The sequence below is a fragment of the Salmo trutta genome, chromosome 1 (assembly GCF_901001165.1).
Source record: "Salmo trutta chromosome 1, fSalTru1.1, whole genome shotgun sequence".
Lineage (NCBI taxonomy): Eukaryota > Metazoa > Chordata > Actinopteri > Salmoniformes > Salmonidae > Salmo > Salmo trutta.
The window spans coordinates 57,194,893-57,207,427 of NC_042957.1; the positions used below are offsets into that span (position 1 = coordinate 57,194,893).

General features: G+C 42.4%; 1 protein-coding gene across 1 annotated transcript; it reads right to left on the reverse strand.

Annotated features, from left to right (window-relative positions):
* Nucleotides 1-1,730: 1,730 nt before the first annotated feature.
* LOC115202226 (uncharacterized) lies at nucleotides 1,731-10,123 on the reverse strand. The gene is made up of 5 exons (XM_029766214.1): nucleotides 9,822-10,123; nucleotides 8,845-8,936; nucleotides 5,574-5,672; nucleotides 4,075-4,245; nucleotides 1,731-2,867 (listed from the first exon to the last, which is right to left on the reverse strand). Exons 1-5 carry the CDS (start codon nucleotides 9,892-9,894, stop codon nucleotides 2,673-2,675), a joined length of 630 nt encoding a protein of 209 aa, XP_029622074.1. The 5' UTR covers nucleotides 9,895-10,123; the 3' UTR covers nucleotides 1,731-2,672.
* Nucleotides 10,124-12,535: the final 2,412 nt, after the last annotated feature.

A 12,535-nucleotide genomic window follows, 5' to 3' on the forward strand; every position in this document is an offset into this window, starting at 1 on the left:
TACCCCCCCCTGTATATAGTCTTGCTATTGTTATTTTACTGTTGCTCTTGAATTACTTGTTACTTTTATTTCTTATTCTTATCCGTATATCCAACTGCATTTTTGGTTAGGGGCTCGTAAGTAAGCATTTCACTGTATTCGGCGCATGTGGCTAATACAATTTGATTTAATAACAGTTTATTAACATTATTTACATACATATGTTCAATGTGTGTGCACAGGTCAGATGTAACTTGGTGGTGGGCTCAAAGTAAACTTACAGGTAATTCATTCACTTGTATAATACTTAGGTTCCAGGGTCATTCAAAATGCACAAAAACACTGCTCCCACCAATGTAATGTGCAGTTTAGAGGGTTCGGAAAGTGAAAGTTAGACGTCCTCCAGTGATTTTGTTTTACTTTTCCTGTTCAAATATCCCAAGTATAAATACATACACTAAAGAGTTAAAAAATATGTTTTGAGCAAATTAGTGTTTTTGAGACAACCGCAAACTTCAAGGATTTTGGAGTGGTAGGTTTGGGGCGGCAGGTAGCCTAGTGGTTAGAGCGTTGGGCCAGTAACCGAAAGGTTGCTAGATCAAATCCCCGAGCTGACAATGTAAAAATCTGTCGTTCTGCCCCTGAACAAGGCAGTTAACCCACTGTTCCTAGGCTGTTATTGTAAATAAGAATTTATTCTTAACTGTCTTGCCTAGTTAAATAAAGGTTAAATAAATAAAATAAAAGGAGATGGTCAGATGTGATGTCATCAGCCTCCTCCTTGTTTGAAGAACAATAGAGAACAATAGAGAACAAAAGAGGAAAGCAGCACCTGCCCCTCCCCCTGCTTGTTCCATGTCATGTCATACCTGGACCACCTATTGAGATGTTCCTTTTGTTAAGTAAATCATGTGTTAAATGAGGTGAAAAGGAAACTGGTGGACATTAAGACAGAGACAGCACACAGGCGCTATGTAAAACATGTCTTTATCTAGAAGCCACCACCATCTCAATTAGTTTACATGACAGACAGGAATTTATAGACACAGGTCTATAAATGATCATCAACTCCAATTCTCACTCTTACACTTCTATAAACATACAAGTATTTCACAATTGCTGCCTTTTGAAGAGACTTGTCTCTACTTGCTAACGCCTGCTGAAACCTCATACTTTTGTTTCAGACATGATGTGAGGGAAATATTACATACTGGTTTCTTCTCAAGCTTGTGCAGGGACTGTTAAGACAGGCAGCCCAGTTAATAAAAAATAAAAAAATAATAATATATATATATATATATATATATATATATATATATATATATATATTTACACAACTATTCTCATTCACTGTTCACAGAGCTCTTGAATAAACAAAGCTAGCTACTTAGTTAACGCTTCCCAGATTCTCAATGCTGAATTGTATCTTAAAGGCCCCGTGCAGTCAAAATTCAGTTTTCTGTGTTTTGCATCATATTGTACAACAGCTGATGAAACTAACAAGATTTGATCAGTATTATTTCCTGGTTGAAAATACATTCTAAATAGGACCTTCTAAACAGCAGGTTTCGCATGGGTGGAGTTTCGGCTTGCCTGGTGACATCACCAGGTGGTAAATGAGCTAATAGATTAATAACAAAGAGTTCCAAACCTCTCTAACAATAACAACTAGTTTTCCCTTTTCTCCTCCCCACTCAGACCACAATTATTGCTTGTTAAAACGTTTAACGCTTAAAAGCAACACAAAAAAACATTTTGATAATTTTAATGGAAAACCATTACAGTAAGGTACATTATTGTTACCCATAAATGATTTGATATAAAAAACGGCTGCATTGGGCCTTTAAGACCCGTTACCAGAGCCAACACAGATTTGGTGTTGTTGACTCACTCTTCACAGGTTCCAAGACTAACACACAAGTTGTAGCTGGCTCAGCTGTACAACCCAAGCTCAGCAGGGTAGGACATAGGAGCATTTTACAACTCACGCTTATACGTTTTTGGCTCAGACATTGCACTAAAAGAGGAGAGTGATTTTACTCAGAATAGGACTTGCTACAACACAGTTCCCCAAAAAACAACAATCCAGATTACTTTCATCCATAAAATGATCAAAAGGGGGTACCATGATCAAATGTAGAAAATATGAGAAACATTTTTAAAAAATCTAAAGATCGTTCTTCCCTTTTTGGTGCTTTTTCTGTTCATAGCAAAATGGTCTTTGTTTTTCAGCAGCACATTTGCCATGGAGTGTCTTTCTACCTGGCCTGTCTCCTCTTACAGTTAACTTTGGCATTAGAACCTGCCACCTCAGACACATATAGTCATGGTATTGGTCATCTACAGGACGGTTTCCTGGCGATCCAAGTCTTCCCAGTTCACCAATCTTATTTAGGCTCCAGTTTAAAATCACAACTGACAAGAGGTGTTTAGACATTCAAGACTGTCAGTATGGAGTAACCCGCAATGTAGAATTTCACTATCTTTGGTCACTATCTTCCAGCATACTGTCACTGCAGGGTGTTCCTACAGTACAGTCAACCCATTGGCTGCTGGATCGGATTCAACCTATTGAGAATGTGTGCATTTCCACTGTCTGTTATCCTCTGACCAGTTTGGCACATCAAGGTGGATAAAAAGCATCAATACTCCAGTTGTCCTTGTCATCGTGTGTCAGTAGCGAGTCTGAGGATTCAGACTGGTAGGGTGGCACTGTTGGTATCCTGAGTGGACGGGCACTGAGTGGTTACCTGTGACTGAGTGGTAAGGTCTGTGCCAGGGTGCGGAGGGTAAATGTCCTGGGGATGAGGGGCGTCTATTACAGACCCCAGAATGTCAAAGGGCACTTCAATGGAGTGGCGGATGCTCTCCTCATACGTTGGAGGGGGCTGTGGGAGAGAAAGAGTAAGCTTTGGTTAACACTGCTTTAGAACCTAGGGTAAGTGGGTACGTGTCAAATGGGTGAGTGGATGGCTTGATTTCAGTGTCGCGGCTCTTCATATCAAGCTATGCTTTGTGACAACGTGAGCCACTTAGAATGAGTCACCCTCCTAAAGTAAAGGTTTAATAAAAAAATAATAAATAAATGTTAACACTCATAATTGAGAGGCTATAAAACGTACTGAAAATGTTAAATGCTATATATTCCACACACAAAATAACCCATGACCTTCTGAAATGACATCCCATCTAGGATTTGAGACTCCATGTCCCAGGTGTAGGTGTTATCTAGTTTGTATTGGCTGATACATGATCTCTAACATCAAACCTAATGGCATCATGTTAGCGTTTACATGACAGATTAGGCTGGCAGCACCCGGGCTGCCTTTAGCATCACTTCTCCAGTACAGAGCCTATCTCCGTCATCAGCCAGCTCCTCACTCCCTGACTAACTCCTTATCTTTTAATTGCTTGGGGCCCCGCGGGCCCTGCACGCCTATAAAAACACCACACACGTACAACGCAACAAAGTTTCACTCCAGCCCCTACGGCCACAGCACAGACAGGGGAATTATGGGCCATCAGATCCCCTCTAAAGTCTGACAGGGACACTTTGAGCTACCGGTGACAGGATGGGAGGGCACTTATTCACTGGGACAGTTATTAAAGAAAAAGAGGAGCAGAAAAAGACAAGTAAAGGAGAAAAAAAGCACAAAGCTGCATTCTCTGCCACTGTTTACACTGAGGACGCAAGCTTTAATTATGTTTGATTTGCCTTTTTCTCATTGCCTTGTTTGCTCGAGCGTTACGCAAGTCAAAGCCCCGGCGAAAGATCAACACGGTAAAACCTGGGACTACAGCAGATGAGATGATAGGGCTCCTATTTACGGCGTTCTGAATAGTGTTTCATCTTAGAACAAGCTCCAGTTATCCTGTGACAGCACATTTATAATGAACAAAACCTCTCATTTATCGGCCACTGCACTTTGGAGTAAACAACAGATTATGTATGTGAGGCTCTTTAATAATGGACTAAAGATGAACTTTGGTAACGTTCAATAACCTACACTTTCAGGCAGCTGAGGCAGCGTTCAATACTTATGAGGACACATGTCACTTATCTCAATGCTACCCGTCCACCCCCCGGTATCTTACCTCAGTCAGCATGGAGCCGTTGAGGCCGAAACGGTCAGCGATCATCATGTGTATCTGTCTCTGGCGGTCCTTCTTCCTGACACTCTCGTAGGAGGGCAGCCGGGGGAGGGGCGCCTCCAGGGATGGCAGGTGGTAGCTGGAGGGCAGGCCGATAAGGAACAGCTGCCCTGACTGATGGAGAGAAGACGCAGACAGCCGGGGAACACAATGGAACAGTTAGAGAGATGTCACAAACACTTTGATGGAAGGTACTGCTGGTGTCTGTTTGGTCATGGAGAATCCTTGTCAGTGCATCACTGCTGACTGTACGCATCAGAGCAATAAACCTATCCAGGAAGCGGGGCCTCCTGTTCCTGGAGGTTTTTTACAAGAAAAACATTGTACCAAAAACCAAATCAAATAAATATGATTTAACACTATAAAACATGACAAATGTATATATAATATGATATACTGTATAATATGATTTTATTAAATCTTGGAATTGGTCTGAGCCGGTATTGCTTATTTTATAAAGCAATGTACAGCTGTGTGTCGCTATACCCCCTTGAGGGGCCTCCTGGCCTGTGACTGGCGCTGCGGTGCTGGTTAGCTGCTGGTGATTATGGCTATATGAAATTGCATTGGCATAGCCTTGTTTGTTAATTTAGTAGAAAATACACTTTTATATTCCTGTTCCCTTATCACAGCCAAGACACCTATTTTATAGGTAGAATATATAACAAAATAAATAGAAAATAATATTTTTGAAAAGCAAAGAATTGCAAGTGAGAAGTGAGATGCACATCATGACTGGAATGGTTACTTTTTAAAAAGAGTGACAATTTGAGAAGGGTCTCATGCGCTCAATTTTAAGTTGAAAGACAATTTATTCAGGGCTTTAAATCGTATAATTTCTTATTTTCGACAGTATATATAGATGTTAGTTCAGATTAGGTTCTGCCTGTTCTTTGGACTTTTCAAAATGTATTTACATTGCATGATCACGCATGAATTACCTTTTACCCCATGACACGACACATCAGTTTGGTGAGTAGGTTTACTATAATGTTCTCCCCTGTAACTTGTTTTTAAATGGCATATGAACGCAAAAGTAGCCTATTCTATATTACATAACTAGGTTGAACTATAGCACAGTAGTAGACACATGGGATTCAGTTCCTTGTGCTTGACTACAGAAAGCAATAGCCTATCAAATTGATGTGGATGTGTTTGCTGCTTATGTTGTAGACTGCGGTCTACCTGATCTTGCACGATTGATGTTATTTAGTTTACTGTCTGACTTATCTAAAGAGCAAGGTGTAGCCTAAGCCTAATTCTTTCTCCATGGTTCTGACCTGTCTGCTCGTTGCACATTGCCTTGTATCAATCTGTGCGCTTAATAATCCCGGTGCAGGTATAAGCTACTTAATGATGATTGACGACCATTCAAATATTAATGCATTTATGATACCAGCGACTTTGGAAGTTATAACCCCCCCAGTGCCGGGCCTTCTTACCTGTGAGTGTGTGTTGTCGTGTATGATGTCATGAGTCTGTTCCAGACAGGGGTTTCCCACCAGTGTCTGTCTGCTGCTGTAGTACTGAGGAGGGGCATCCTGCAGGAGGACAGAGGGAACAGTGATTAATGTGAGTTAGACTATAGTATGATGAACCCTCCATTAGCACATTAACTACAGAGATGACTGAACAACTTCTAACAACCCTACATTTAAATTTGAGATTCAATGAGAATGTAATTAAAATAGAGATTGAATGTCGACGATCTGCCCAACGTTAACCTTGTACAACATTCTGAAAGTCTTGCGAACTTACATTCTGTTTTGATAACGCAGTGGTAATCAGCCTGGTAATTACGAGGCTAGCCCAACATCGCAATTAGGAAGGCATTCCCTAATTTCAGCCTCATTGACCAATTGTCATGCCTCGTTTCATTCGTTTTGGTCCTGACTGTTTTAGCAATACCATAAACTATCTAGCCTGTAAGACGACCACCCTACGATTTCCGTGCCTCCTCCCAGTCCCACCCATTTCAAACAAGATTAGGCAGGCTCACACTGTATGAGGTGCTGGAATTATTCAAAAGCCCTGCCGGAAAACTAGGTGATGACCCTGGGCCTAAATGAGTCTCTTTGTATTGGGGACAATGCAGTGTCCTACTGTGTCACCAGGGTCACTAGCAAGAAACCACACAGTGTGACCTTTTCAGCATCTCTCTTTTCCCTTGTAACTGTAGCAGGTTCCTCTCAACAAGCATGCTCAAATACACATTATGGCCCCCATAGTTCATTTGGACAACATTACACAGCATTACAACAAAGGAATGCTTAGCCTGACAAAGTTCAATCCAGCATCACAACCGGCCCTGCTTGGGAGTCCCAATTGGCCCAGCGTCTTCCGGGTTAGGGTTTGGTCGTCATTGTAATAATAATTTGTTTTTAACTGACTTGCCTAGTTAAATAAAGGTTAAATAAAATAAATTAAAATGAGGAGACGTGATGAGTAGGAGAACGGTTGTAGCAATTTACATAGGAACATTTCCCCACTGCGAATCACGCATAGGGAAGTAGGCTTGTTCATATTGACAAAATGGTCACCTTCAAAACATCAGGGCCAGTTTTGATGTCTGCCTGAACGGGGACATCACTCACGTTCCCAGTGATGCAGTTTGACCTTTGTCACCACCCCTCCAGCATGTGACAGAGAGAGACGCCACAGAAACATTGATGTCAAAGGTCACCTTCCCTCACTAGTTTGCACTTTCAAGGGGCGAAACAAGTCTTCAGGGTAAAAAGGGGAGATGTCCTTTTGTTTACTGCCTCTGATTCACCCAGCGTGAAAAAGCACAACCATGTAAAATCAGAGCTGAAGTGGGGGGAGGACCCCATCGGCAGTGTGCCTTTTTCTGTGCCGCGACCTGAAGGAGAGCCATTGTCCCCAACACCCACAGGAGGGTCGGGCCATTATTCATGGAGCAAACTGAAGCAGGGAAAGGTATGTGGCAACAAGACATATAGAGGAAGGTAAACATTCCATAGAAAACAATAATAGAGCCTTTTTTCCATGTGAGCCTCCCTCACAATCTGGCTTGCCTTCAGGTTGGTGTCTTTGTAATGATCTTGTAACAAAACCACCCTCTTCTGCAACATGCCTCAATTAACCAGTCACTATTACATTTACATTTTAGTCATTTAGCAGACGCTCTTATCCAGAGCGACTTACAGTAGTGAATGCATACATTTCATACATTTCATTTCATTTCATGCATGCATGCATTCTTTTTTGTACTGCCCCCCGTGGGAATCGAACCCACAACCACACCATGCTCTACCAACTGAGCCACAGGGAAGGCCCTGACTATATGGTATGACTATATGGTTGACTGGATAGGATTTCAGGGAATGTGTAAACGACATAACAGGGACCCCAAAAACAACAAACTGATTTCAACAAATCTGTTTCTATATAAAAACAACTTAAATCGTCAGGAAACTTGATTTTTACTTTGCTCACTTCGCCAGCTAGCTGTGTATTCTTTCACCCAGTAACACTTTGTCACCTGTACAGTTCCCAGAGGTCATCTCCATACCCACCAAGATCTTTCCATATTTACACCCTGTCACCCACTGTTTACTATATAGACTAGACTCCACTCCCCACACTGACAATATGTTAGGAAATAGTGACGAGCAATGTTGTCTGATCTGTCATGTGTGGGTTACTCTAGCTGACAGCAGGTCAAAATGGCTGACAAGAGACAGCAAAACTTTTCTCTAATCTGTTCAGGCCAGAGCCAAACATAGCAGAGACAAAGGAGGTGTTGGTGTTTCCTGTTTGTCTGAGAAATGAAAAAGTTGGAAGGTATGAGTAGTGTCCCTGTTCTCCAGAGATAACATACTAACCCTACCCCAGGGACGCAGGTCAGGAAGAGGAAACATGGAGGATGGGCAGAAACTGAAAACTGACCTCCATGGAGAGTTTATACTTCCTGTTCCCTATTTCCTGTACCAAGTTAGGGACTTGAATATTGGTCATAGTTTGAAGTTGTTAAATAGTATTGAAACGTATGAACCTCCATATGGGCATCCATCATGGAACCATTCATATAAGATACTCTTGTCTGCTAAGTTCTATTCTCTGGGAGGGAGAGGAAAGGAGGTCAACAGTGATGACTCCTCCTCTGTGACAGTGTTTGTGATCCTCACTCAGGGGAACACTGAATATTGTATCCAGTTTGTGGGTGAGATTTGCCAGTAGGCTGTGCAGGATATGCTTGTCTGCAGTCAAGATCAGATTTTCCTCCACCCTGTGTTAGCCATTCATATGTTTTCATACAACATGTTTTGAGTCAAATGTTTAGCTAAACAATCTGTTTTTTAATACTGTCATTGTAGTGGTGTTGACACATCACAAGATTGGTGCAGGTATCAATAGCATTTGTCAATGCTGCCTCACCACACTATGGCTCATGATTGCTTTGGCACTCAGGGATAGTTATGGAAGCCGAAGCTCATAGCCAAAGCACTGTTAATTCCATTAAATGCAAATGCATGGTTTATATCAGGTTTATTCTGGGCCAGTTCCTACAGCCATGCAAATGAAACATGACACCTCTTAATGGCACTACATTTAATTTGCATGGTACATTTGGCCTCAGTCACATCTAATCTGTATTGTGCCTAACTTTAATTTATGGTTTGTTTACAAGTGACACTTTCTCATTAATTGTATCTTTCATTAAAATATAGTGAGTGAGCTCAAGGTCCTTACCATGTCTCCATGGGTGTCCTTGCAGCAGTGAGGTTCTTTCCGGTATATGGACAGCAGCACCACGATCACCACAAAGAACACCAGACCTGAAACTAGTAAAGGAGAGGAGAAGAGAAAACTCGTCACCCGCTGTCAACAATGCATCAAAATGACAATGGACATGCACTTGTACAAAAGGTACATTATGTAATGCCCCAGTCTAATTAATGTAAAGTAATAGTTTATTATAGTTTTCATTACACTGTAATATGCTGTTGCTAGGGGACAGAGCTTTTCCTGCTCAGGTCACAGGTAATTAAGTTGAAACGCTGTGTGGACATACTGTTTAGACTATTTAATGGAACGCTGTTCACAATATGTTTTTCAATCTGTGGACAGGGATAATTGGCCATCATAATGTTAGTCGCAGTCGATTTTCCACTCTTCAAATTCATTTACCATCAAATATAAATGTGAAGTCAACCATGTAATTCATCTTCTGATACAAAACAAGTCCAAGAGGAACACTAGCAGCTACAAGATAATACAGATAGGTTCTAAAAATAGAAAGCTCCATATCTAACGTGGTAGGCAAATAGGCTGCTATCTACAGTGATAGCAGCTGGCGAACAGTGTATTCAACATATTCCTTATCACACCACCACAGCAGTGATTTGATGAAGTAAAAGGATCCATCACTGGTGTGAACAACCTGCTGAGGCAACAGACTCCCCATCCAGATCTATAGCATAGGTCAGTCGTCCACAGTTTTCTACAACTTTACAATAGTTGTGTTTTGTCCAAAGAAAACGAATGAACACATACAACTGCTATTAATGTAACAGGCAAAAGTGACATACCAATACGCCTGTTTATCATAACAGATGGGTTAATTACAAAAATATACCTAAAATTATATCTGATTCTGATCTATGCTCAAATGCCACCATCAGTTTCATGGAAAAGTTGACATTGTGAGAGATTAAAATCTTACTTACATGCTGCCACAATGACGGTGAGTTGATCCGATGTTAACTGAGGGGGGGTGGTTGGAGTTGCAGCGGTGGACATTTCTGGCGAATAGACTATCTATACCCAATTGGATCATGAAGTCAGAGGGGGACTGTTTTCATCAAAGGGACCGAGATCATAGATTCTGATTATTTTCCTTATCCCTTGTACTATTCCAATGCAAGAGAGACGAGCTCCAAACAAGAGTCGGATCAGGGAAACTCACGTCGGTAAACATGCCACAGTATTTGAGTCCTAGGGCTCACTGTCGCGCTCTCAAATTCCGTGACGTCGCCGGGCACCGGACAACAAACAGTCCTTGTACGATGTTGATAGACACGCGCGCGCAGTCGCCAAGGAGGCAACTTGGCTGACACTGCTTATTAAGTAGCCACTGAACTCATAGCAGCACACCGAAGCCTTTTTTCATAATGTTGAGACAGTGTAATAAAGGTTTTTCTGTTGCATTTTCTTGACAGATCATAGGCTAAATCCAACTTTACTCGATCAATCATTCAGAAATGCACTAGTTTGTATTCTTCATGACAGACTAGATAGGCTTAACCATCAACCAGACTATATAACACACTAATGCAAATAGCTGATTTATTTGATTATATGTAACTTATTGAGTACATTCACACAACATCACGCTTTACAATATCTTAAAGTTTACAAAGTAAGAAGCCTAAATAGTTCTCTTGGTTGGGAATCCCAATATTAGGGTCCAAATCAGCCAGGAGGACATCACATTCCAGCGTTGTAGTTACAGTTTACCTTGGAGATGCCTGTGATGGGATAGTGTGCAATGAGAGGGAACAACCTGTTGGTGGAGTCCAAAACTGCATCTCTGCTACATGTACAGTTCCTTCGGAAAGTATTCAGACCCCTTGACTTTTTCCACATTTTGTTACGTTACAGCCTTATTCTAAAATGTATAAAATAGTTTTTTACCCTCATCAATCTACACACAATACCCCAAAATGACAAAGCAAAAACAGGTTATTAGAAATTTTAGCTAATTTATAAAAAATAAAAAAACGAAATATTACATTTACATAAATTGTCACGCCTGTTCACGCTCCTCCTCTCTGGCTGCCTATCATTTTGTTTAATATTTTTTTAATATTTAAAAAAATATACTTTTTGGATACTCTGGATACTCCCCATCATTACCACACCTGTCACCATCATTATGCACATCAGCGCTCATTGGACTCCATTGCCTTGTTGATTGCCCCTCTTATCTGTTTGTTCCTCGGTTAGATCCCTGTGTCAGCATTGAGGTCTTTATTTTTCCCCTGTTCCTGTTCTGTTTCATGTCTGTTGTTTATTAAATGTTCACCCCCAGTACCTGCTTCTCGTCTCCAGCGTCGATCCTCACAGAATGCTGACACCAATATGTGAAGCATCAGGGAGTTCTTGTTTTTGTTGGCAACGTCGGGTCCGGGTGCTGTCGCCGATGGAACCGGGGTTGCCTCAGCTGGCTTGTCGGGCTTCCACGCCTTAGCTGGCTCGAGAGGCTTTTTGCCTTGGTTGGCTCGGCAGGCGCCCATCCCACTTCATGCCTCAGCCGGCTCATCGGGTTCCCACGCCTGTCGGGTCATCAAGATCCCACGCCTCAGCGGGCTAGTCAGGCTCCCACGCCCATCGGGCTCACCCAGGTGGGACCCCGGGTGGAGAGTGTTGCTGCACAGCTATTTTCAGGTTTCCCCAGAGATGTTCAATGAGGTTCAAGTCCGGGCTCTGGCTGGGCCACTCAAGGACATTGAGAGACTTGTCCCGAAGCCACTCCTGTGTTGTCTTGGCTGTGTGCTTAGGGTCGTTGTCCCGTTGGAAAGTGAACCTTTGCCCACAGTCTGAGGTCCTGAGCTCTCTGGAGTAGGTTTTCATCAAGGATCTCTGTACTTTGCTCGGTTCATCTTTGCCTCGATCTTGTCTAGTCTCCCAGTCCCTGCCGCTGAAAAACATCCCCACAGCATAATGCCGCCACCACCATGATTCACCGTAGGGATGGTGCCAGGTTTCTTCCAGATGTGACGCTTGGCATTCAGGCCAAAGAGTTCAATCTTGGTTTGATCATACCAAAGAATCTTGTTTCTCATGGTCTGAGAGGCTTTAGGTGCCTTTTGGAAAACTCCAAGAGGGCTGTCATGTGCCTTTTACTGAGGAGTAGCTTTCGTCTGGCCACTTTACCATAAGGCCTGATTGGTGGAGTGCTGCAGAGATGGTTGTCCTTCTGGAAGGTTCTCCCATCTCCACAGGGGAACTCTAGAACTCTGTCAGAGTGACCAGCGGTTTCTTGGTCACCTCGTTGACCTAGGCCCTACGCCCCCGATTGCTCAGTTTGGCTGGGCGGCCAACTCTAGGAAAAGTCCTAGTGGTTCCAAACTTCTTCCATTTAAGAATGATGGAGGCCACTGTGTTCTTGGGGACCTTCAATGCGGCAGATTTTTTTTGGTACCCTTCCACACAATCCTGTCTCGGAGCTCTACGAAAAATTCCTTTGACCTCATGGCTTGGTTTTTGCTCTGACATGCACTGTCAACTGTGGGACCGTTATATAGACAGGTGTCTGCCTTTCCAAATCATGTCCAATCAATTGAATTTACCACAAGTGGACTCCAATCAAGTTGTAGAAACATCTCAAGGATGATCAATGGAAACAGGATGCACTGAGCTCAATTTCGAGTCTCATAGC